The sequence below is a fragment of the Mustela putorius genome, unplaced genomic scaffold (genome assembly GCF_011764305.1).
Source record: "Mustela putorius furo isolate JIRA1106 unplaced genomic scaffold, ASM1176430v1.1 tig00003863_pilon_pilon_pilon, whole genome shotgun sequence".
In the NCBI taxonomy this organism is placed as follows: domain Eukaryota; kingdom Metazoa; phylum Chordata; class Mammalia; order Carnivora; family Mustelidae; genus Mustela; species Mustela putorius.
Genome location: NW_025422015.1, coordinates 28,007,009 through 28,034,568, shown reverse-complemented (window position 1 = coordinate 28,034,568; position 27,560 = coordinate 28,007,009). Strand labels below are relative to the sequence as shown.

General features: G+C 41.4%; 1 protein-coding gene across 10 annotated transcripts in view; it reads left to right on the top strand.

The window, feature by feature from the left end:
• The window catches only part of TPD52L1 (TPD52 like 1), a 98,633-nt gene that overhangs the window by 42,534 nt on the left and 28,539 nt on the right, over nt 1–27,560 (top strand). For all 10 annotated transcript variants that reach the window (XM_004740129.3, XM_004740126.3, XM_013063361.2 and 7 more), the window contains exon 2: nt 21,053–21,168. In XM_004740129.3, coding sequence (XP_004740186.1) covers nt 21,053–21,168 — 116 coding nt within the window. The remainder of the gene's footprint in view (nt 1–21,052; nt 21,169–27,560) is intronic.

Genomic DNA, 27,560 nt, shown 5'->3' with positions numbered 1-27,560 from the left:
TATCTGTACTTGGCTGGAGGGTCCAATAATCCTCTGTGATTCATAGAACATAAAATTGTACTTAATTTTTATTCAATGTTACATTTACTTATTCATTAGATAGGTTTGAGCACCTGTTATATGCTACAGCAGTGCTAAGTGCTAGAGATTCCCACAAGATAAAATAGTGTCTCTACACTTGAAGAGGTAGTTCATAGGTGAGTCCTGAAGCACTAAATTCAATATGGTACATGCTCGAACCAGTGAGAGCAGGTTAAGAGAACGTGAGGAAGCAGTTACTTGAGAGAAAGGCTTCACAATGTAGAAACTATTTGATCTGGGCTTTCAGCATGAAGCCGGGTTGGATACATGAAGATGACAGGAAAAGCCATGACTTGCCAGAGAGTAGTGTGAGTAGAGGAATGGGAGCAGAAAGCCCTCAGTACTTTGAGAGCGATGGTGAACTGGTGTGGCTGGTGAGGAGACTGATGGGAAAGGTTGCAGAACCCTGAGCTCAGGGGCTCTAGCTGATACCCTGCTTTGCTAGGAGGGTTATATTCCATGGGTGCCAAGTGATAAGCCGGCAGAGGCTCTACTGTGATATAGATAGACCAGGTATTGTCAGTGGGATAGGTGTAACACCCCCCCCCCAATCTGGACCGATCTCCCTTTTTTTCTTATCATGTTTACTTTAGAGATTTTGAAGTATACGAGGGAGTTGTTAGGAGTAAATGAAAAAAATTAGCTATAGGTTGATTCACTTACCGGTTACGTTTATTTAAAATTTTTTTGTGGCTTTTTCTCCTTGTAGTCTTTTTCTAGGCATAGAAAAATATGCATTTTATATAGTATTTGATACAAAACTTGAAACTAAATATTCACATCTTTTTTTAAGTTAATATGATATTTTGAGCTTGTAATATTATCATTGTTTTTCTGGAAAATGACTTCTTATGATACATAGTGTTCCCTGTATGGACTTAGAAAGTATATAAATAATCCTTGTTTTGGGGAAATACAACATATTTCACCGTGTCATTATTTATCTTCAGTATTTGTCTTCAACGTGGTTTGCTGAATATCCCAGTTAATATGGGTAAAGCAGAATAATCCAACAGTGATATGGTAAATTTGTTTACTAATTCAGCTGGAAAAAAAGGTAATGAATAAATGTTGGTTGACTTGAATGGAAAGGAGGCATTTGCTTGGATGGTAGTGAGGGTAATTTGAGCTAGATGTTAGGAAGGACTCCCTAACTATAACAATTGTGAGACAGTATTTGTGATCACGGGACTCTTGAACCTATAGTCTCATTCTGCAGATATTTTAAAAATAAACGAGTATTTAACTACTATTTTTTTTTTAACCATGATTGAATAGATAGTATCTTATGGCTGTCCTTGAGATTTTTAACTTTTGTAATCCTTTCCATTTTTGCTTATGTTTAAAATTTAACAAAATAGAAATATTGAAGAAGTTTAGCAGTTACATGCAATCTTAGTCTATTCAGGGTACTATATCAAAAATACCATAGAGCCGGTGGCTTAAACAATTTATTTCTCAAAGTTCTGGAGGCTGGGAATGGGAAGTCTTGAGATCAAGGCAGCGGCAGGTTCCATGTCTCATGAGAGCCGGCCTCTTGGTTCGAAGATGGCCTTCTTTTCTCTGTGCTCCTGCTTAGCAGAAGGGGCTGGGGAGCTCAGTGGGGTTTTTTTGTTCTGTTTTGTTTTGTTTTTTAAATAAAGGCATTAATCTCATTCATGAGGTTCTACCCTCATGATTTAACCACCTCCCAAAGGCCCCAACTCCAAATACCACCTTGGAGATCATGAGTTCAGCAAATGAATTTTGCAGAAACACATTGTGTCCATTGGGCATGCTCACTGTAATCAGTCTAGTAATCCAGAGGTCTGTAACACAGTTACCGCCTTTTCCCTAGCCAGTCTCACTCTTCTGCAGTAACCAGCATTAACGATTCTGTATGTATCTTTTCTCACAGTTCTCGTGCCTATGCAAACATATGGACGTTGGTATTTATATGAGAGCACAGTACTGCGTACTGGTTATTCACCCCAGGGGAGTGGAATACTGTGTACTAGTATCCCGGAAAGACTCCAAACACTTCTTTTCATTGTGCCTGGGTATTGGAGTTGCAAGGAAAACAACACAGCCAAGCAGTGGATGGAACAACGCTTTACTTACAGAGTAGAGACTGAGCTGGATCAATGTCAAGAACGTGCCTCGCTCCCTCAGCCAGCAGCGCCCCCACCCCCCACCCCGCTGCACCCACTGCCACTGACTCAGGGTGTTGGCCATGTGCAACCCTCTTGTTTATTTCCACCAGGACCAGCAACCCCTCCCTTGAGTCTGAAATACTGAGAGTCAGGGTGTGCCTCATGGCCAATGCTGTGCAAATTTAGGCAGAGCAAAAGGACACTTCCTGAGCCTAAGATTAGGAAAGATAATCGCCCACAAAGTGGTAAACCCTAGACAGGCTAAGTGGGGGTCGGAACACTGCATGCTTGAGACTGCCTTTCCCAGCAATTTTTATTGCTCTCCCCGAATGTAGCATGCGTAAACAAAACAGAAGCCATTTGGCTTTACACATTTAGCAACATGCAGTGACCATTCCTTCTGGTCACTGCATGTCAATCCAGTTCATTATTTTTAATGACTGAGAAATAGTATGTGATGTGGGTCTTCTGTCCCTGTTTCAGCTCTTCCCCTTCTGATAGGTGTCCACATTTTTATAGTTTTCTACCACTACCAAGAAGGCTGCGGTTAAGTTTTTAAAACCAATCTAATTAGGTCTGCTTTTTTCCCCCCTGTGAGACTGTTTCTCAAGAATGGGAAGGCAAGGTCAAAGGCTCTTCCAATCAGCAGCACATTCCAGAAGCTGAAGATGAATTAGAGGACCTATTTCTCTGCAACCTTGCCAACACAGGCTGTTCTCCAACTTTTGCATTTTTGCCAGTCTCTCAGATGAAAAATGGCACACCTTTGCGATTTCATTTTGCATTCTCCTTATTTCTGATAAGGTTGTCTTTTCATATTTTATTTAGCCATTGCATTTTCTTGTATGTGACTTGCCTTAAATTTTTCTAATTCTTGCACATTTTATTTTTGCTGAACATTTCGTGATTCAGAAATGCATATTTCTATCTCCTTTAGCATTTATTTTTCTACCCAGATTTCAGGAGAAAAAGAGATTTTCCTCCAGGGCATTGTCAGTAGCACCTGTTTGAAATGTTAAACATTTGATAAGCAAACCCGGAGAAATGTGGAGGTTACTGAACTGATTGCTTAAAGGGGAAACTGCATGCACAGAACTCTGGCCAGTGCTTTTTATTTATTTATTTATTTATTTGGCCAGTGCTTTTTAAATGGCCAGGCTTCTGACAAGAATGTACAATGGGAAAGGACAGTCTCTTCAATAAATGCTGGGAAGGCTGGACAGCCACATGCAAAAGAATGAAACTGCTTTCTTATAGCATACACACACACACACACACACACACACACACATATAAGCACAAAATGGATTAAAGACCTAAATGTGAGACCCGAAACCATAAATTTCCCTAAAGAAGACATAAGCAATAATATTTTGGACATCAGCCTTACCAACATTTTTCTAGACATGTCTCCTCAGGCAAGGGAAATGAAAGCAAAAATAAACTACTGGGACTACACCAAAAAAAAAAAAAAAAAATTTGCACAACAAAGGAAACCATCAACAAAACAAAAAGGCAACATGATGAATGGAAGAAGATACTTGCAAATGATATAGCTGATAAGGGATTAATATTCAAATCTATAAAGCACTTATACAACTCAGTAACAAAAATAAGCCCTCCAAAAATCTGATTAAAAAATGAGCAGAGGACCTGAAGAGGTATTTTTCCAGACATACAGATGGCAAACAGACACATGAAAAAAATGCTCAACATCACTAATCATCAGGAAAATGTAAATCAAAACCACACTGACATATGACCTCACACCTGTCCAAATAGCTAATATCAAAAAGACAAGAAATAACAAGTATTGGCAAGAATGTGGAGAAAAGGGACCCTTTGTGCTCTATTGGTGGGAATGTAAGTTGGTGCAGCCACTGTGAAAACAGTATGGAGTTTCCTCAAAAAATTAAAAATAGAAATACCATATGATCTAGTAATTCCACTGCTGGGTATTTACCCAAAGAAAATGAAAACACTAATTTGAAAAGATAGTCATTGCAATATTATTTACAATAGCCAAGATATGGAAACCACTCAAGTATCTACCAATAGTTGAATGGGTAAAGAGGATGCGAGGTGTGTATGTGTGTGTGTGTGGGTGTATTCATAAAAAAGAACAAGATTTTGCCATTTGCAACGACATGGATGGACCTAGAAAGTATTATGCTGAGTGAAATAAATCAGATAGAGAAAGACAAATATCATATGATTTCACTTAAGTGGAATCTAAAAAACAAATGAACAAATGGAAGCAGAATCATAAATACAGAGAACACACTGGTGGTTGCCCGAAGGGAGGGAAGGGGATCGGTGAAATAGGTGAAAGGGATTAAGAGGTACAGACTTCCTTCCAGGGATGGGTCTAGCAAGAGGTTTCTGTGGCTGAGGTCAAAGAGGTTGCTGCCTGCATTCTCCTCTAGGATTTTGATAGTTTCCTGCCTCATTTTTAGCCCTTCCATTCATTTTGAATTTATTTTTGTGTGTGGTGTAAGAGAATAGTCCAATTTCATTCTTCTGCATGTTGCTGTCCAGTTTTCCCAACACCATTTGTTGAAGAGACTGTCATTTTTCCACTGGATATTCTTTCCTGCTTTGTTGAAGATGAATAGACCACAGAGTTGTGGGTTCATTTCTGGGTTTTCTATTCTACACTTAGAGTGGTAAGCATAACTTAATGTATATAATTGTTGAATTACTAGGTTGTACACCTGAAACTAATATAACACTACATGTCAACTATACTTGATTAAAAATAATAAATAAAACCCAGATGAATAAAAATAAATGAACAGAGTGCTGAGAATGGCCAAGGTATCAACTGACAGGGGTCCAAGCTACACCCCCACCTCAGCCTCTTAACCCTCACAGTAGTCTTCATGTTGTGTAAGGACTAGAGAACTCTAAAAAGCTAAGATCCATCTTAGGAGGACTTTCTTACCATCCCTTTCTTTAAATATGCTTTGGGAATGAAAGTTACATTTTGCTGTGCTTCATGTTCACAGCAGATGTCTTCCATTGCAAAGTAATGGTTTTACTATTCTTCCCAAACTCATCCTAAAAGATAACCTAGCACTTAACGAAGACCAGTGGGCAATCAAGGAATGACTGAGGATGAGACTGTAGTTTGTCTAGCAAAGCTGTCTGCATGTACACCTTGTGTCTGTCTTGCCCCGCTCAGGGACTGGAGGAGTTGAGAAACTGGTCCCAGACTGCTGACTGTATCTTGAGTATCTTAGGACAACTCACCAAGTAAATGATTATTTCTGATGGTGTGAGGGGGGGGGGGAGAGAAGACATTTCTTTCTTTTTTTTTTGCACAGGAGTGCTACTTTCTGTTGATGAGTTTGCATTCAGAATAATTTATTACCCTAAAGTTTTCTTATAATAATAATAAGGGAGACTTTCTCCCTTGCTCAAGGCAAAAATCTAAGGCTGGGTGTAAAATTCAGAGGTTTATCTTCTGTCCAGATTGGCTTCCCTTTTCCACATTCCCTGAGGGATAGATTTGAATATGTGTACATGGGGTGACAGAGGGTGAAGTGAGGGTGTGGATACAGAGAAAAAGATGATTTAAAGGTTAAGATGGTCTGCCAATTTTTGGTCTGTCTATACACATTGCTGCAGTTTTATTTTTTCTCATGTTATGTAGGTGTTTATGCAAAGAAGGAAGTTCCTAGAGTCTATCCATCATAAACTTAGGTGTGTTTTGTTTTTTCACAACTGTTTGTTTAGTTTTTTATTCACAGATTTGTGGCTGCTGTGACTTTATTTTTGGATTGTTTAGGTTGGAGTTCCAGATTTATCCAATGTGCCTCTATTTTCTGTGGGTCAAACTGTGCCTTTAAAGAGTAGCAAATAAAGGTTTGAAATGGGAAGAATATCTCAGGTTCCTTAATCTTATACTTGAAATTAGATGATTAGAGGAGCTAAGATTTGTGATAAGTAGTTTACATCTTTTAATCGAAAATTGGCTTAGTGTTTTTCTCCATGGTTTTGAGTGTGGTTACTGAAATGCTCATAACTAGGAGAAGCCATTGGTGTGGATAAGGCCATGTGACCTCATGTGAAGAATAAAAGGTCAGGTCTGAGCAGCCTGCTCTTTGATTGTGCTTCAGGTTGGCTCCACTTGGAGTGAAATTCAGAAGCAGCCCCTGGAGGAACACATCTACCCCATCTTCTGTAAGAAATTTAAGCTTCTTTATTTCTGGCTTTTATTTCAGAAATCCGGATATCTTCTATATTTGTTTACTTAATCTACTTATAAAATAGTTTTTACATTTTTTCTACAGTATTCACGTTAATTAAGTTTTCTTTTACTGATATATTCTAAACAGTGTAAGTTAACATGGAGATTGGAAAGTATAACACAATTATATCTTGGTGACATGAAGAGACATCTTTCTAGCACAAACAGTCCCAGATATATATCAGTTTTCAACTTGCCAGTATGTTGGGTAAGTTTCTGCTCTCAGTGTCTATTACCAAACGCAAGACACATTCTGGCATCACCCATCATGTATTGAAGAGCCTAATTCATCTTAATCTTTCTCACTTAACTTATTGTAGCTTTTACAAGGAAGTAGACTGAGATGTAGACTTTCCAAGGCCTTAGAATTTGCTTTATCTGGGAATATAAAGGTCTAAACTCTAGTAGAACATTGACAAAGCAAAGGCTAGCTTTTGGCTTAATGTATTCCTTGAAGGGACTAGATGCAGTAACAAAATGGAACAATAGTACCAGTACAGCTGATGTGTGCTGATTGTTAATTCTCTGTCATGTGTCATTTGCTACTCCTGTCAATGGCCATTACATTGATTGTAAGTTTTGGTCATTTTAACTTCAGCACTACGAAAAGAGAGATGCTCCCCTGGCTGGGTATTAGATTTAATTTGTAGACATTTGAGTAGTACATATGGAAGGTCATGATGGCTTGTTTAAATTATTCCACAGATGTTTATTGAGCATCTAGAATTAACAGTGCATACAGTACTTCATAATCCAGAGAAAAGAAAGACAGTGAATCATACAACTAAAATATAGTGTAAATGCTACAATACTTGAAGTCGTCTAAGTCTTTATTCTTCCCAATGTCCACTAAATAATCCTTTGCTGTTCATTTTGTTTCTGAAGTAGGTTTTGTTCTTAGTAAGTAAAGAGCACTGAATTTGCCATAAGACATTTGGTCTACTTGGCAAATCAGTCTCCCAGGAGATCTGTTAGTAGAAACTCATCTAAGAGGCTGACCACCACTATGTAAACTGGTGAAATAAAATTTCTGGACCTAACACCCCACAGGTGACAGTTTAGAATATGACATCTCTCAGCTATACAACCAAACTGGGAATTCCAGCCTAAATGACCAGCTGATCTTACACAATAATTGAAGCTGTGTGTGTCCTAATGCAATGACATTTTCTGTAGTTAGCCCAGTAAAATGATGCCATGAAACAAGCCACTCCCAGGGCCCTGGACAGTGCCACCGTGGCCATAGGACAAGGAAATTCTGTCCATTGCCCCAAATTACCCCAGTTCTCAGTGCCTTCAGGAACACCTAAAGGCATGAGTGGCGCATAAGACCCATAAAGTCTTGGATAGATGGGTCCAGTTCAGGCTCTCTGACATGAGTAGAAGTCCTTGTCAGACCTTAGGCAATAATTCAAGTTTATATGCAAACCTAATTTGTTTGAGTTTCTTGAAGATAGCTTGCCTTCTGGGGCCATGTTCTTAAGCTTTATGCCATCTTTAGGATTTTGGTGACCTCATCAATACACAATGAACCTGAAAATCTTTTATCAATGGTATCTTTCCCCTTGTAGTCAGAAGACATTCACCTTGCATATATGGATGAATGAAAAATGGATGAAAATGTCTTTGTAGATCTCTATCTGTAATGTCACATCACTTCCATCTTTAGCAGAAATTAGGTTTTGGCCAGTCACAGGTTTTTGTTTAGGGGATTAGAGTCAATTTTAATCAGCATCTAACTATGTGGATTGTTACCTAAGTAACATATTTGAAAAAAAAAAAAAAAGTGAACGGATGAAGTATAAGAATTTAATTTAAGCTACTACAACCTCAGAAGCATCTTCAAACAAAATACTTAGTAAAAAAGCATAAAATCTTTCTTTATGTTTAGTATAGTCTCAAACTGAGCATTACAAATAAGACTTCTTTTTTTAGCTACATTATTAAATGAAACCAAAGCTTTAGAAAACAATGCTATTAATGGTGGTGACTCATATGTTCTTCATATTTTAAGAAGGACAGTAAACTTTAGAGGACAGAGTCTGAAAGATTTTCTTCACAAAATTGTTTAACTATAATTATGGTAGTATATAGTATCATGTGTCTTCAAGCAACTCATAATGCAAGTTGTAATATAGATTATACTCTGTACAATATTTAGTAGTAATTTATATATAGGAATGTATATAATGACATATATAGAATGCAAAAAAGTCAAAATTTTAGATCAGTTTAAGGCACACAACATGTTACTTATTCTCCTAGTGTCGTTGGCAACTTTGCAGGATTCTTAGAAGGGAAACTGAAGATGAAGGGGGAAGAGGCTTTTGAGGGTGAAAGAATGGCACAAAAGCATAGGACTGAATAGAACATAACCGGGGACATGACATATGGCAGCCTGGCTGGTTACAAGACCTTCCTGGGAAAATCATAGTCAGGCTAGCTAGCATCCTTACTTTCAGCCAGCCGCAGGAGGTTTTGGATGCTCGCGTAAGAATTTTCAAATTTAGGCTGGAAGCAGTTCCATCCATTGAATATTTTTTGAACTGAATTTTGACAAGATGAAAGTAATGTGTTCAAAATATTAATTTGAGTGTTGTGTAGATTGGGTTGTGTTGAAAGAGTGCAAGCAAGGTGATAAAATTTAGCTAAGACTGTAGTACTCTTAAGTGTGTAGTGATAAAAGCCTAAATCACTGTCATGACAATGAGAGTTTTTTAAAAGGTTAGACAAATAGGACACATAATGAAAAGATATGGAAAGAGCATCAAGAGGACTTAATAGTTTGACTTTCTATTCCAAGGGATTGATTCAAGAAGCATTAGTTGAGCAATGCCTGTATGAGAGATTTGGGGAGACGAAAGCCCACCCTGGATTCTTCCCAGTGCTTGGTAGTAGGAAGGCTGCATATTTTAAAGTTACAGACCTTGGCCTTTAGTAAACCTCAGACTTGCTGAGCAGGTTTTATGGCAGTTTTTCTGAGTTGGGATAGAGAGACATTTTAGTTCCTGTCTGACTTGTGCATGAGGTGTTATGGTCAAGTTGAGAAAGTGTGAACTCTGTAACCTGATAGATTAACCTTCAGATCGTAAGTCCCTCACTCATCAACCATGTGAGATTGGGTTAACTATTTGACTTTCTGAATAATATTTCTTAATTTGAAAAATGATAAAATACCACCTGTAGAAGATGACTCCCTATATATCTTGCATTCTGCCTGTCTTGCAAACAGAGATGCTGATTGCCTTTTTTTCTGGACAATCTTTTCAAGAATATTTGTACCAGATAGCCTTAGAAAATAGAAATCGTGTCTCCCCAGAGCAGAAGACAGGTTTGGGTACTGTCCCATGGAATAAAGATAGTGTCTCCCTCCACGGCAAATATTGGGCAGGTTTGCTAACTGCCCATTATAAGATTTGAATTCCCTGAGAAATTCCCAATGTCGTTTAGCTGTGATTCAAACCCACTGTGTGAGCATTTTCCATCCAGGCACCTCCATGTCACCCCCATGGGACTTATGGCAAGTGGCACAAACCAGAAGGTGATGTTCATGTGTTCATGCTGCCTACTGTACTATAAGCTTCTGATCAGGAGCCTTGGGTCTTCTGCCAGCGTCTAGGAGACTAGCAACCTAAGTCTTTAGGTTATGAGTTGGATAAAATCTGAGACCTTCTATCCCAGTGCTATCTGCCTAATGTGTTTCTGGGGAGGATGTGACAAGATAAACTGTGTCACACCTGCCATATACCATGTGGTTAGAAAGAAAGCATTTATTCTCCTTCTTCCCTTAAGAGAGTAATTGACCAGCTGCTGAGAGAAGGTTCTCACTGTGACAGCAGCATTTAGTCCCTTTTAAATACGGTTTCCAGGTCAGGGCACACCCTTTGTGTAGTATTGGGACATATTTTGACGTGATTCTGTGAGGGGGACCCCAAAAATGTTTGAGAACAGAAGATGAGTCTGCTGCCTGGTTGCAGTTGACAGTCCGATGTTCTTCACCAACTTCTCTCAAGGCCAAGAGGTGACACAGGGAACAGCAGGAACAGCCTGATAGCAATTCTATGTATAGTTTATTAGGACTGAGCTGGGACAAGCAGAGGTCAATATGGTACATCTAAGATGGTCATCTCTGAGGAAGGAAAAAGGGTGGGGCATGGGGAAGAAGGAGAGAAACTACTGTCTCTCAGAGAATCCGAAGGAGAAGATGGAATAAATTGGCCCTGTGAGAAGAATTGATTGTTCCCAACAAGGACTGACAGAGGAGAGAGTATCACCCTTGCAGTCATTTGAGTTTCTCTAGTGACTTCTGCATACGTGAGTGTGACATTCAGGTGATTGATCCTAAGTCGCTTTTTGAGAGACATCCTCTCATGGGCAGCTCTAGGCATAGCTCGTACACTCTGCTCTTAGCTGTGGTCCGCCCTTAGGAATGCAGGGCTGGAAAGGTGAACAAAACTGGCTTTATGTCATTCACTAGCTTACATTCTGATACAGGAGATAAGACATGGAGTGGAATCAACTCAACACAAAGGGGACAATAGTGAGTGCCTAAGAGTGGTACAGTGTGATGATGAGACCAGTGCTGACAGCATTGCCAAGGGAGAGAGTGGGGCCAGAGCCCTTGTAGTCTTCAGAGTCCACTCTAACCCCTCACTCCAGGCCCCTCAGTCTGACCAAAGATAGCAACATGTAGTGCAGGAAGCTTTTACATCCAGAGGGCATGAAGGAGCAGGCAGGTCCTTGACTGTGGCCCAAAGCCAGTAGGAACCTCCACAGAGCTGCTGTAGGACACTGTTGAGAACTTCCTCCAGGCTCTCAGAATATGTCCCTCATCTCTGACCCAGCTTTTCTTATTTTCCAGACACAAACGTAAACTGTGATATGGACTTTACCTGTGTCAGATTAATTGGAAAACAGCCCAACTTGTTTTAGACACTTTCCTTTAGGCTTATCTCTGGCAAGCCCACCACCACCCATGGCTACAGAACAGCATGGAACTGTGGTCCTGACTTGGCCTGTGCTATCAGGAGGCACCAGCTGTGAAGACCCAGGCATGGTGAGCCTGGCCCCAAACACTGGAGCAGAAAACACTCACCTCTCATTTCTCAGGGCAGGAAAAAAGAACACACTTCTAAAGGCAAGCCGGAAGTTGTAGGGTAGACTACTCAGGACACTCTGGGAATCCAGTCTTAGACCCTCAACTCCAGGAGACACTTGGTTATCCTCTACAGTACACTCACTGTAGTCCCAGAAGTGTCTCTAGCTCTTTGGTTTAGCCCAGACTCCTTTGCTTTTCTCTGGGCCTGCATGAAGATGTTTTCAGATAAGCTGTGGAAAAGCCAAACCTTATGGACCAGATCTGCCTTCAAAATCCAAACATTCACTTTGTGTTTGCACACTAGCTATACTGGTACTTAAAGTACTTATGTGAGTGACTAGTCTCTGCGGTGAAAATTTTCTCACATCTTGAGGACAGAGTAGTAGCTTCTTTTCTCTCTCTCTCTCTCTCTCTCTCTTTCTCTCTCTCTCTCTCTCTCTCTCTCGGCACTGAATTTTCTAAATCTGATCAAGGAAGAATTCAGTCAAGTCTGACCGGACTGAGGGCTAACCAGTGTTAACCGATTATTATTTACCAGCCATTGTGCTAGTATTTTGCAAAACTGTAACTCCTGACAACCAGCTCTTGTGGGCAGACATTATTATCCCTGTCTTACATCTGAAAAGACCAGGTTTCAGACAATCATGGTTAGAATTGAAAGGGGTGGAGCTGGGTTCTTCCTAAGATTAGTTTTCCCCAAAGGGGTCTCTTCCCAATAGACTATATTCTTGCAATCACCTGATGAATCATTAATCAAACTATTGGGATGAATTTGCCAGGACAAAGTCTAGGCCCTTCCACAAGCCATTAAATAGTCAGCTAGAGGAAAAGAGGCTGAAGGAGCATAGCATGTATTTGAGTATGCTCCTGTGGATCAGATAGGGGTTTGGACAAACCAGTTCCAGACACATCATAGGATCAGTTGGGGACCTTTGATATGGTCGGGTTTCAGTTGGGATTTTAAAAACACGAGAAAGTTTTCTGGGGCACCTGCCTGGCTCAGTTGGTGGACCTTGATCCTGGGGTTGTGGGTTCGAGCCCCCACATTGAATATAGGGATTACTTAAAAATAAAAATTTTTTTAAAAGTCTGGGGAAAAAATCAAGTTGCAAAATAGTGTGATCTCATTTTTAAAAAATACATATTTATTTAAATAATCTCTACATACAACATGGGACTTAAACTCACGGCCCAAAGATGAAGAACAGTATGCTCTTCCAACTAAGAGCCAGCTAGGCACCCCGATCTCATTTTTAATTGTATAGATATATCTAATTATATGTATATATGAGATATATTCAATTTTATATGTATATATTCATATGTCAGATTCTTAAAATCTAAGATGTCAAAGATTTTAAGATACCTATTGTTTTATATCACTACAGGAAAAAATGCTTCTAATTAACGATAAGACACCATTGATTGTAAGAGGCATCCCAGTTTCAAAGATGTTAACATGTGGGGGAAATGTGCTGTAGATACAGGAAGAAATCTGCAAAGATGTACATGAAAATTTTAGGGGTGCCTGGGTGGTTCAGTGGGTTAAGCCTCTGCCTTCAGCTCAATTCATGATCTCAGGGTCCTGGGATCGAGTCCCACATTGGGCTCTCTGCTCAGCAGTGAACTTGCTTCCCCCTCTCTCTCTGCCTGCCTCTCTGCCTACTTGTGATCTCTGTCTGTCAAATAAATAAATAAAATCTTAAAAAAAAAAAAAGATGTACATGAAGATTTTATAGTGGTGATCTCTGGGAGACAAAAGTATTGTCTTTAATCATGGCTTGTCTTTGTATGCAAATTTCCTACATGCCACGCCTTCCCTGCTCCATCCTTCACCCCCACTCAAGGGCCAGGAAGGTGATCTCACCCTTGGCAGAACCAGTTATAAAATCTATTGGCATGTCATGCACCAGGGTTCAAGCCTTGGTTTTATGATGTGGGGGTGTAAAGCCCCCATTATTCTTCTTAGCATTTGAAGCCACTGCCAAAACTGCAGGGCAACAGGAAAAAACACATTTAAAGCCTTATATACGAGATATGTGATTCAGTAATAGGCTAGATCCACGTTGCTAGTAAATGAACGGAAGGCGTTCAAAGATGGAGGTGCATAAGAAATCATATTTAGATTTTGGTGGTGAGTTTAATAAGTGTGCAGAAAGGATTCCAATAAATAAACTTGTTTTATTTATATCTTTAATTTCCACCCCTCCTTGAATTAATATGTTAGTTTTTTGTGCTCTTGAAGATAACCATAAATCCAACAGTGAGAGTAGCTCAATAGTTTTTCCCAGAGAGAATAAATGGAGATATTTTGAAGTTTTATGTGAAAAGAATGCCTGGAGTTATTTTCGCCAAACATCATGATGAAAATATAAGTAAGTAATAAACACTACAGTCTTAGATTTATTATTTAAACCAGAGTGAATTTTCATTTATTTTATTGCATTCTTTCTTTTTATTAAGTCCTGAAATAATTTTATATTCTTTTTGAAAATACACACTTTTCTTCCTTTGTTTGGTTCCACAGCCATATTTACTCCTTCATTCCTTAGTATGGGTGCATACACACATACGTGCAAAATTATCTTACCATTTAAAAGAAATTCGGCAACTTTTATATATTTGCCAACTACACAGGATAGGGTCATTCGTTCGAAATTATGGTTTGTAATTATTTTAACTCCTAGCCATCTGTACTGTTTTAATCACGTGCTTGCAGCCATGACCTACTCCACTGGAGAGCTCTACAGGATGCTTTAAAAATATATCGATACTGGGGCATCTGGGTGGCACAGTTCGAACCCCCATAGGCTCTGTTCTCTTGGCATCTGCTTGGGACTCTCTCTCCTTCTCTCTCTGCTTCTTCATCTGCTCTCTCTCTTTCTTCCTCTCTCTTTCTTTCCCAAGTGAATAAATAAATCTTAAAAAGAAAGAAAGTATATTGATGCCAGTGGGCGATCTCTCCTCAAGGTTGAAGAAGGCATTTTAATTCAAAGCTCTTTTCTTGATTTGTACTTGCCAACATTTGTCTACTTTACTTCACATAGTTGTAGGACAGGGAAGGACATAGGCCCTGGGGTCAGACTAGTCTGCCTTAGAAGCGAAGATTTTCAAATGAGTCAAACCTTGAACCCAGGATCATAAGCGGGGGTCTGCCTCAAGAAGGCTGGGACCAGCCCACAGTCCCTTCTCTGCTGGGTCTGCTTCAGTGGGTTGTGTCATTCAGCCCTACAAGTGGGACCTGAATGAGTCATTGTGGCCAGTTGTAGGAGTGGTGAAAGCAGGCATGAGGTAGCATTTGACAGCTACCTTGGGACCTGCCTGCTTCCAAATTCTGTGCCTGGCCAATGGAAAAGCACAATTCCTGCTTGACAGTCAGACCTGTGGATATTTGTTTACCCTTATTAAAATATTTGTATATTTTATTGTGTGTAAATGAAAGAAAAATGTCTGTCTTTAGGTTAGATCCTATCACAGGATCACAAAATGTATTCACACTATGTTCTTTTTTTCTTTGGTGAGTGAGCTTGAGCAGGACAGGGGGTGGGGGGGCAGAGGGAGAGACAGAATTTCAACCAAGCTTCATGCTCAGCACAGAGCCTGACGTGGGGCTGCATCTCATGACCCTGAGGTCATGAGCTGCACCAAAATCAAAATCAAGAGTTGGACCCTTAACCAGCTGAGCCACCCAGGTGCCCCCATACTCTATCTTGGTGTACATATGTGTAGCTCCTTTTTTTTTTTTTTTTTTTTGTTAACCTGATCTGGGTAGGAGCCCTTCAGTTTTGGGTGGTAGAAAAGAAAAATAGGTTTAGTCCATTCCAATGGAATAATTTAAAAAACCCCTTTAAATAATATTTGTTTCCTCAGTTAAATTGCCCTCTAGCTCAGATTTCTCCTTTTTCAGCCCCCTCTTTCCCTTGTCCTGACTAAGGAGGTAGCCAGTATGTGGAAACAGGAAGGATCCATGTAGGGTTTTGTATTCTCTGCTGTCCCATCAACTGGGACCCTGATGTCCTCTGATGCTGACATTTTCTGTGGATATTATTCAGGAGCTTGTCTTCCTCCGTGGGGTTTGGGCCCAGTAGCTCTCACAAGCTGATTCAGCCTCAGTTTGCTTCTCGTTGGTGGCAGATTCTCTCCACCTCCTCCCTCCAGACCTCTAGCCAAGGCCAGCAACTCCAGCCCCAGCTGCAGGGGAACCAACCCCTTATCAAGATGACAGCTTCCCAGAGTGGGGTGTTCTAGACCCCATGCATGGTTAACTGACTGCAGAAGTGTGAATCGGGAAAGTAAACACCAGGGGCTGGGGCCCAGCCTCCCAGCCTCTGTTCTTTTACAGGGATGTGGCTACGTGCGGGATGGCCTGGAAGAGATTTTTTCCAGAGCCCAAAAAGGAGATTGGGACAGGCTTCCTGTGCCAGTCAGAGACCAGAAAGAGGCCCATGAATGGCATGCTCAAAAGGGGTGCCTCATTCAAGGGAGTTCAGTGAAGGGACTGTTGGAAAGAGAGGAAGAGTTAAGGGAAGCCAGGAGGGGGCGGTGAAGTACCTCAGAAGGGCAGCAGCAGGAAGGCCCTACAAGCCATAGGCTGGAGGAGGGGCTCAAGTTCTAGGAGCTTGACAAGGGCGAGCTGTAGAAGAGGACGATCTAATAGGACTGTGGGCTTTGGTAGTGAAAAAGCTGAAAGGGGCAGAGCAGCCTGGCAGGGAGGGTGGCAGTGCCTACCCCTGTCTTCTGCTCTCCAATGTCCCTCTGGGGCTCCCCACTGGTCACTATAGGGTAAGGGAATCATATTGATGTCATCCGTAGGTCAGTCTCCCAGGGTGCAGAACAGAGTGGAGAAGAGGAAAGAATGGGTTTGCAGGGGGCCAACAGAATCTCCATCGTTCTGGGCCAAAGCCCAGCAAGAAAGATTAAACATACACATCTCACAGCATCTCTCTCTCCTCCCCTCCCTCTTCCCACCATCCCCCAGGGATAGAACAAGAGACACATGCATCCTTAATAAATCCTAATACACTGTGTATTAGGGGAACTCCCTGGCCTGCATGTCCTGGGGCTTGGCTTCTGATATATGAAGAGGGAAATAAAAATATAAAGAACATCCCCTTCTTAGAAAATTGCCTATTTTGCAAAACTTTTGTCTTTCTGGCAAATCTAGTTTCAAATGCCAACAGTTTAAATATGAGTCTTTTTTGTGTGTTTCTCTTGCTCTTCTGCCTCACTTCAGATAGGTGGATGCCTTGATTAGGATTTCCTTGCTAGGAAAATACTATATTCTTGGAGAGGCAAAAGAGAATATAAAGATTTTACTTTGATTATTTATTTGACAGAGACACAGAGAGGGAACACAAGCAGGGGGAGTGGGAGAGGGAGAAGCAGGCTCCCACCAAGCAGGCATCCTGATGCAGGGCTCTATCCCAGGACCCTGGGATCATGACCTGGGCCAAGGCCGATGCTTAACAACTGAGCAGCCCAGGTGCCCCAGTAAAAGAAAATATAGCACATTAATATTTTTTAAAGATTTATTTATTTCTTTTAGAGAGACAGAGAACAGGTTGGGGGGGGGACGGGCATAGGGAGAGGGAGAGAGAGTCCCAAGCAGACTCCATGCTGAGCACGGAACTCAATGCAGGGCTCGATCTCCGGACTCAAGATCACGACCTGAGTGGAAACCAAGAGTAGGCCACTTAACTGACTGCACCACCCATGGGTCCCAACATGTTAATATTTTTTAAAATGAGTACTCCAAATTTCATCAATATGCTGGTCTGGTCTCACTTAATGAGGTCTATGTTCTTTTCCTTGGAAACAACTTGTTTCCTGGACACGAGGCCTTGCATTTCCCTAAATTCAATAGAGCTTCACATCTCAACCTATTATCAACTAAAATGGGTTTTGCATTACTGCTTTCTCTAGAATATAGGAAGATACTAAAGATATCTGTTGTCTTGAAAGGTCTAAGAAGCTGCCGTCTGTTCCCGGTACATGTCCTCTCACACTGCCAAGAGAGGGGAAGATGGAGAATTTGCGCATTAGCTAAGTTTAAGCAGTACTTGTTCGATTCCTGGGTCTGGCTGAGTGAGGGAGCCAGGGGAATTTAGAGGTACCTACCATGGCTCTTCTTGCTCCCTAACCAGTAGGGCAGGGGGCAGCCGACCTTCTGCGCCCATCTCTTAAATCGTGTTTGGAATTGAAGCATTTTTTTTGCTGAGTGTGGAGCCGGAGGTCGGGCTCAATCTCACCACCCGGAGATCACAACCTGAGCTGAGACAAGAGTCAGTCACTTAACCAACTATGCCACCCAAGTGCCTCCTCCTCCCTCCCTTGCTATTTCTCAATGTACATAGTTGTTCTAGGACTTTGACTGAAAATACAACAGCTGCATGTAAGCATAAATATTGACTAGCAGAAATAAATGACAGTATTTCCTCCCTTTCAGTAACCTGCTTAACATTATTATACTGAGTCTACAGATAGTCTCAGGTTGCAGGTGTCTGCATAGAGCTGACACAGTCTTTCTGAGGGATCATTAGTAGTGTTCAAAATGTTCATGTCCTTTGATTCTGGAATCCAGTGTATAAGAAGTCATCCAGATTTTGCCTAATGATTTTACTAGATGTTCACTGTAGCTTCCCAGTAAACAGGGTAAGTTGTCTATCATACATGAGGTAATACACCGTGTAACCATCAAAAAATATGTGAATATGGCTGTGTTTTTAGACATAAAGGATATTCATGATATTCTGTGGAATAAATTAAGTTCACAACAGTAAGTGCATACAAATATAACAAGAAAATTTATACATATGCATAGAAGAACTGATCAGAAAGAATGGACCAAACTGAGAGTTATTAATGGGTAGTGTGATCAACAGTCATTTTAATCAATAAGGGATACTTTTATTTTTCTATCTTCTACAATGAACAGGTATTACTCGTGAAAAAGAAAATTACTTAGCTTTGAAACTGGCATCTGGGGTAGGTAGGTGGGACAAGAATCTGATGAACTTGGATCGGCAAGAGGCCACTTTCACTGATGCGTGTCTCTGTATCATCAGTGACACAACTGTTGACTCACACAAAAGGATGTGGGTACAAGGGACTCAGGAGTGGGGCCAGCTTGAGAAAACCTTTGCAGATTGGTTCATATTTTTATTTTCTTTACCTAGAATGTCCTGATAGTGAAGGATAATTATTTACCTTTCCTTTTGACTTTAGATAAAGTCGGTTTTTAATTTCTTTCTCAAATAATAATACCTAAACAAAAGAATATGGACAAAATAAGCTTAAAGTGTAGAAAACACTCCTACATGGAAATCCGGTGTCCCAGAAATGGAGCATTCCCATTAGCCCTGTAGAGATCCTTTGTAAGTTCGCTGTTCCCATCTACACCCACTCTGCCTCAGAGAAAACATTGGACCTGAATTATTTTTATCACTGTCTTGCTTTTCTTTATAATTTTATTTCTAAACAATGTTTTATTTAGTTTTGCATATTTTTGGTCTTTGTACGGGTGAGGTTATACTTTATTCTTCTTCTGCAACTTGTGCGTTTCACTCAGTATCTTTTTCTGGAGTTTCCTCCATGTGGAGTGGCCGCAGCTCACTCACTTTACTGTCGTCAATCGTGCGGGCATAAATGCATCGTGGTACACTTGTGTATTGTCCTGTTGATGGACTTTGGCATGATCCACAGTTTTTGAACCATGAAAGTTCTTATTGATGGCCTTGGGCGTTCATGTATGAGTGTCTCAGGTATATCCATCGGTGTAGAAATGAACTTACTCGATCATGTTAGATTATTTTCCAAGTTATTTGTCTCTCTTTATATTCTTGCCGGGAGAGTATGAGAGTTTTCTGTCCTCCATGTAGTCATCAACATTTGGTAATGTCAGACTTTGAACTTTTTACTAATCCAATGGTTGTGAAGTGATTTAATTTGTATTTCCCTGAACATTAGTGACATTCAGCATGTTTTCTTGGGTAACCATTTGTGATTTCTTCCTATAGCAAATCTGTTTTGGGTCTTTTGGGCTGTGTTTCTGGTGGGTTATTTCCTTTTTCCTTTTTTTTTTTTTTTGCCTAGTTTGTAAGAATTCTGTTTATTCTGGGACCTCATCTTTTGCTAGTTATACATATGGGAGATATCTTTTAACTTTCCATTTAGTGTGTGTGATGAAGAGACATTTGTCCTTTTATTCACCTTTTTTCATGATTTGCCTTTTCTGCATCTTGTTTAAGAAGTCCCTTCCTACCTAGAGTTTCATAAACCCTACTCTCTTCTAAAATGCTTATAATTTAATCTCTGAGAATTATGTGAAGGTGTCCAATTTTATTTTTTCTACACGGATAACAAGTTGTTCTGGGACAGTTTACTAAAAGGTCTTCCTTTCCCCCACAGATGTATATAAACGCTAGCTCCGTCATAGCTCGTGTCCTAAAGGAAGCTTCCATTTATGTGGTGGCCTTACAAGAAGGCATTTTTCTCACATAACAAGTTAGAAGTGGTACTGTTCCGGGTCATTGTGTGGCCCAGTGATGTCCTCAGGAAGCCAGGTGCTTCCCTGTGTCCCTCTACCAGCATCAGCTTGTGATGTCCCCTCACAGCTGCTGCTGGTCCAAGTTCCGTTTCCACACGATTTCCACGTGCCAAGTTGAAGTTTAAAAAAGTTACAGTGCTGTCTTCTCTACAGCTTCTTTTGGACCACCCATGTAGTGTGCATTCAGCTCACACACAGTCCCTCCAGGGTGAGGAGCCTTAGGCAGGCGTGTTTTGTTGCCCACTCAGTGCTGAGGGTCAAGGCTGCTTGCCTCCCAGATCCTTGTGGGCAGCGATGGCATTGGTTTCCAGTTCACCTTCCTCTCAGGGTGCAGCCCTGTGGGGATGCAGATCCCCTCTCCTTGGGTGGCCCTAGGCTTTGTCCTCTGTCCTCTGCACCCCAGGAGACCGTGAACACCGAAGCCGGAATTCATCTTGGTGGCCAATGTGGAACTAATGAAAAACTTCTTCTGTTTACACCTCTGGCTTCCCACTTTGACTTAGATCTTTGGCTTCTTAGTGTTCTTTACTATCTTAGCAGCTCATCACACATTTAGAGAGATTTTTTTTTTCTGGAAGTTTTGGTTGTTTTTTATTTCATTTATATATTTTTTAAAGATCCCATTCAATTATTTGAGAGAGAGAGAGTGCTCACGAGCAAGGGCAGGGGTGAAGGGCAGAGGCAGAGGGAGAAGCAGGCATCCCACTGAGCAAGAAGTCCCAACATGAGGCTTGATCCCAGGACCCCAAGATCATGACCCAAGCCGAAGGCAGATGCCTAACTGACTGATGCCCCAGGAATTTTTAATTGTTTTTTTTGTTGTTGTTGTTGTTTTAGCAGGAGGGTCTGTCAGGATATCTAATTCTCCAGACTGTGGAAACAGAAGTTGGCCAAATTCTTTTTTTTTTTTTAATTGCATTATGTTTTATCTATCTTGCCTAAAGGTTTGTTGGAGACTGAACCATTGCAAGGACGAGATGAAGACACGGTAGCAAGTGCTGACTTCTCTAGCATGCTGTCTGAGGAGGAAAGAGAAGAGTTAAAGGCAGAATTAGTTCAGGTATGTTTCGCCATTTTATTGTCCTTCTGTCTGCCTCAGGATCTTAGGAGTTATTGTTAGTTTTGTATAAGTCCCATGTTTTAATTATGTTGTCTTTCATGTATTTATTTATTTATTGAGAGAGCACCAGCAAGGGTGGAGGACAGGGCCTTGGGGGAAGCAGAGAATCTTAAGCAGGTTCCACACCCGACACGGAGTTTTACGTGGGGCTGGATCTCATGACCCTGAGATCATGACTTGAGATGAAATCAAGAGTTGGAGGCTTAACCGACTGGGCTACCCAGGCACCCCTATTGTCTTTCATTTAATAAAATTTAATAAATGATATTGTAACAGAATTCATTTTTTTCTAGGGTGTTTTTTGTAAATGCTAGTGGTCCATTATCCACTGGTTATAGTAGAAAAAGGCATAGTTAATGTTTCTGAAGCAACAGTAACATGGGAATATTACGGGAATAGTAATCACTTACGGACCTGATGAATTCCTCCAAGACCTTGGTATAGGTACAGGTACAGGCTCCTTTGTAAGAGCAATTCCTGCTTTAGGTCAGCAGCTTAGCTCAAGCAATACTTCGAAGTGATTTCTTTCTGTAATGAGAGGTCACGGAAGCAACTGGATTGCGTTAAGTCGTGTACTTGTTTGCAGAGGAGTAAAGTTCTGGGGGCAAAGAGGAAAGCTATGGTGAATTTTGGTTGCCTTAAAACTGGTGTAGTCGCTGCGGGCCTCTAGACTTGGAGGCAGGGATGACGCCTGGCTGGTCCGGAATACAACTTCTGTTAAAGCCAGCCCTTTCAGACTTTGCTACCAAGCGGTTACATTGTAAGAGGAAAGCGCTGGAGAAAGGGAGCTTTTCAAGTAGAAGAAGCAGTTAGGGCCAGAGGAATGAGACCCATATTCCTCCCCATTCTACGTCCCTGGATCCCAGGGCAGGAAGCTCCTGGTCAATCCAGAAGCAAGGCTCTGGGCTCAGTCGCAGGCAGAGGACACGGCTTGGGGCGGCACCTCGCCCTCACCCTGCTCTGTCCGCTCCAGGCCTCAAGCCCGAATGCTGCGGCATTTGTTTCAGACAGCTTATAATAATATTAAAGACTTTTTAGGTGCTTTCACAAAACACACCCAAAAATAACTTCATTATAAAATGGACAGAGCAGTTTGTTCTTCTGGCACAACAGAAATTATTTCAGCAAGCACAGCCTCAAATCAAATAGCCTGGCTCTTGAGCGGAGTCTGTCTGCGGCCACTGATCTACAACCACCCAGCCGACTTCTGGTTGGCCACACACGCCAGCAGGCCGGACCGAAGTCAGCCGGGGAAGAAAATGTCCTAGCTCCGTGTTTCCTTACAGCCCAGAACTCTGGTTCATGACCAACTTGTTCATGTCAATTGTGGTATCCAAAAGTTATATTCTGCAGACTGTGTCAGCTGATTCTGAGCTGAAATTTAATTCCTGCACTGTTATGGTCCAAGTCTAAGTTCAGACAAAACCTCTGTAGCTGACCACCTTTAGAGAGTGCCTTGAGTTTTGGGGGTTCTAGGACTGCTGGAGTATACACGCACGCATAGAACAGTGTGTTTTTTGAGTGTGTTCTTTACTTTCTAAATGTTCAAGAAAAAGTGAGCCTTGGTTCTAAGTGGATGCCCCTGTACTACAAAACCCAGTGGTGTTTCCAGAAATTTCTGTCTCACTTGCCACATTACTAAGCTTCCAACACATCTCATTACTAAGACTCGTGAGCCTGCCTTCTGCAAATAACGCCAGACCCAGTTACCCTGTTCAAGTGACCAGGATTCGTGTTCTCATCCTCTGGATGTGCTGGAGTGCTTCCTGTCTCTTATTTCTGGAGTCTCCAGGAATGAAGAAGTACCACACGTTGCCAGAGAGGCATCGTGACTCCCAGAGGCACACGGGTGCTGCTGCGTGCCCCGGGCCACGTGAAAAGCAAGGAAATGGTTTTGTTTTTTCTCTTGCTGTTTTTTCTCTTTACATTTCCATTTCTTCATCCACCTCAGGCCACCTCTGCTTAATGTTCAACCTTTTCTTAAATCTGCTTTGCTCGCCCTTCCGTGAATGCCTGCGGCTGTGTGTGTGCACCTGCCGACACTTGCTCCCACACACACGCATGCACACTCATGCTCACACGCCCACCCCAAACCAGGTTCTTTCCGATCACATAGGCATTCAAATCAACTCAGATGCTGGGGTCTTATTGCAACAAGGACACACGGAGAGCAATCTCAGCAATCCCCCAAGTGGCCCTTCCAAGACCAGAGACAGCTTTTAGAGCTTCCTCAGCTCTCCACAGACGTTCTTCCTGGGCCCCTGTCACAAGCCACCCCTCTCTGTGCCTGAGGGAAGGTCCTATCAGATCCGTTCACCACCTGGATAACAGGATGCCTCGCAGGCCAGCCTAATAGGTTGCCTTTGAGTCAGACGGTCATTGGGGGCCATGACACAAAGGAAGAGCTTTGTGGATGAGGACTTCTCATCTCTGTCTCCCTTGCTTACAAGGGGTCTTGGAATGTGCCAGGCATCCAGGTTCCTCTTCAGTGTGCTCCTCTCCCTGCGGGGCTTAGGTTCTCCCACAGTTTTGTGACTCTGCCGGATGCCCCCCACCAGCTGCTGTTGTTCATATGGCCCTGAAGATGCCCTTACACTTCGGACAAACTCATAACTCCACTCATCCACACAGCCAGCATGTTGTGTGCTGCCGAGTGCAGGCAATGGAAGATCTGTCCTTGTGTCAGGAGACCTAACATAAGCCAATAGTGTCCAAAAGGCTACATCTCAGATGAAGTTTGCACTTGAAAAGAGGAACCTGATATGAACAGTTTAGTCTTTCATTTATTACTGTGATCATGCAGTATGTGTGTTTTTAAGTTTCTTCATTGTGAGGCCAACACAACACTGGTGCAGTGGTCTTTGTATAGAAGGTATGCAATTAAGACTTGTCATGATCTTGAATTATTTTATAGCTTAAAGAAATATTTACTTTTCTTAAGGTTTTTTTTTTTTTGGAACCTCCGCACCTAACATGGGGCTCGAACCCATGACCCCAAGAGTCACGTGTTCTGCCATCTGAGCCAGCCAGGTGCCCCAAGATATTTGCATTTTTTTTTTTAAGATTGCATTTATTTGACAGAGAGAGACACAGGGAGAGAGGGAACATGAGCAGGGGGAGTGGGAGAGGGGAAGCAGGCTACCCGCTGAGCAGGGAGCCCGATGTGGGGCTTGATCCCAGGATCCAGGGATCATGACTAGAGCCGAAGGCAGACGCTTTATAATATTTGCATTTTCAAATAACAGTGTTTGAATATGTTTTCTTACAAACCTTACCAGTATACAAAGACATATTATTTTATTTCAGTTATTTGTTCCCTTTAGGTCCTGACATCTTTTTTGAGATTTTATATGCATGTTCTTTGGGGTTTTTCTTTTCTTTCTCTCCTTTTTTTTTTTTTTTTTAAGATTTTATTTGTTTGAGAGAAAGAGAAAGAGAGGGAGAAAACACAAGCGGGGGGAGGGGCAGAGGGAGAAGCAAACTCCCTGCTGAGCAGAGGGCTGCCATGCGGGGCTGGATTCCAGGACCCTGAGATCCTGACCTGAGCTGAAGGCAGAGGCTTAACCCACTGAGCCTTCCAGGAGTCCCTTCTTTCCCCGTCTTTGAATAAACTTGCTCACTATTTCTGTGCTGCTTCCATCCTATTCCACTCTTACGTCCCTAAGCTGCATGTTACGCTTTGTATTCCATAATGTGCCTGGGCTTTTGAGAAGGATGAAATGTTGTCATTAGTACTATAAATTTATGATTATATAACCATCAAATACTGCCAGTGTCCTCTAGATAAAATGACTCAAGAAAAATAGGCATTAATAGGAGTAGGAAAAACAACAGGCAGCATGATCCAGTAGGCAAAGCCAATTTTCAGGCTCCCTTCATCTCCCTTTGGGCTCTTCTTCCTTCCTTTTGTGTGTGGTTCCCCAGGAAGAACACGGTACCCTCAAGCCACGTGTCTTATAGACTTACAAAGAAGTGCCTTAGGCTCTGGGTCTTTCTTAGTTACTTCCTTCAAGGCCTTCTTTATTCTTTCTGGACTCAGTAGTGAACAACTGAAGTGTTCATAATCAGTAATATCTTATTGTAATACCCTTCTGTATTAGAGTCCTTCAGAGACACAGAACCAGTAATATATATGTATGTATCTATAAAAAGAAATTTTACAAGGAATTGGCTGATGTGATTATAGACGCTGACAATCACAGGATCTACGGTCAGTAAGCTGGAGACCCGGGGTAGCTGATGATATAGCTCTCGTCTGAAGGCCAGCAGGCTTGAGGCCTAAGAACAGCGGATGTTACAGTTTAAGTCTGAACGAAGAAGAACAACAATGTCCCAACTCAGAAGCAGCCAGGCAAGAAGAGTCCTTATTAACTGAAGGAAGGTCAGCTCTTTTGTTCTATTTTTGACCTTCAACTGATTTGATGAGGCCCACCACCTTGGGAAGGCAATCTGCTCTACTCAGTCTACCAATTCAGTTGTTAATCCTATGCAATAAATAAATAAATAAATAAATAAATACCTCCCGGGTATATGCAGCATGATATTTGACCAAATGGCTGGGCATCCCATGGCCCAGCCAAGTTGACGTATAAAAATAACCATTGCACTCTCTCAAGTAGTATCTGGATTTTGATCTTACTTCCTAGGAGTCTTAGCCAAAGGTATGATTAGCCAGGAGAGGTGTCTGGTCTTGAAGTAGTATATGGAAGAGACCAAATTCTCTTACTCCTAAGCATCATAATGATGCTTTAATAGTTTATGAAAGATTTCTTCACCTGGATATAAATTAGATATTTTATGTAATGTGGCAGATAAAATAGGAAAGTAAATTTTCTATCTTCTAACACAAATTCCATTTTGAAGGTAATTAATTAGCTACTCCAGGTTAATTTATGTTTTTTATATTTTTAATTGAGATATAAAATTAGCTATTTTAAAGTGAACAGTTCAGTAGCATTTAGTATACTTACAGTGTTATGTAACTACCACCTCTAGTTCCAAACTATTTTTAGTACCCCAAAAAGTACTGTGACTAGTGCAGTTGTGTATCTGTTCATCCATTGATGGCCATGTCAGCTGTTTTCCCATCTGGCTATTGTGAATGATGCCATTATGAACATGTGTATGCAGGTATTTGTTCATATTCTTTGGGGAATATACCTGGGAGCGGAATTGTTGGTCATATGGTAATTTTATGTTTAACTTTTTAAGAAACTACCAGACTCTTTTCCACAGGGGCCATTTTCCATTCCCACCATTCCTACCCAGCCATGTACAAGGCTTCCAATTTTGCTACATCCTCACCAATATGCACCTGTTAATTCATATTTAAGTAATCAAGTTTCAGTATCTAATCTTAATCATAAATATGGGTCGTCCAAGAGATCTTCTAGGGAGTCAGAAAACCAAAGAACCAGACTATTAGTTTATAATAAAGAAATTATTAAAGTTAAAGCAGAAAGGATATATTAAACACTTCCATTAATGACTTACCTGCACTCCACCTCATCCCAGAAGGAATTTGCTGTGGCTCAAAGAGGTACTCACGGTATCAGGTTTTCATACCACCAGCCTCAGAGTATCTGGGAGCACCGGTTAAATAATGTATGTAGCCTGGCCCTACCAAGTTGAAGATATCAGAGTCTTAGGACATTAAAATCTGCATCTTAAATATGCCCAGTGAGTAACTCTTATGCGAACTGAAATTGAAAACCACTGGTGTAACCAGACCAAAAAAATCTCATTAGTCAAATGAGGGGTGGACTCTCGTCATGAGCATCATTTAAAATATTTGTGATTAAAGGCTGTGCCGTGAGGCAGAACTCTCTGTTCTGTGGAAAGAGACGGGGTTCTCATTTTCATTCTTGCAAGCTAATATAATTGAAGATTACGTGTTTTTTTTTTCAATTTCTGAATTTGCTCATAGATTTTTTGGCATATATTTAGATCACTGATAAATATACCGAAAGCTTGAAGAAATGTGAGGCTCAATGTTTTATTGAAATGATGAGAATTTCATTAAAGAATCGGAGAACAGACCAAACTGAGTAAACCAAGTTCATGTTTCTATCATTAAAAGTCTGTTCCTTACAAATACTTTTTTTTTTTTTTTAATTTGACAGACAGAGATCACAAGCAGGCAGAGAGACAGGTAGAGAGAGGAGGAAGCAGAGAGCCCCATGTGGGGCTCGATCCCAGAGCCCCATGTGGGGCTCGATCCCAGATCCCCATGTGGGGCTCGATTCCAGATCCCAGGACGCTGGAATCATGACCTGAGCAGAAGGCAGAGGCTTTAACCCACCGAGCCACCCAGGCGCCCCCTTACAAATACT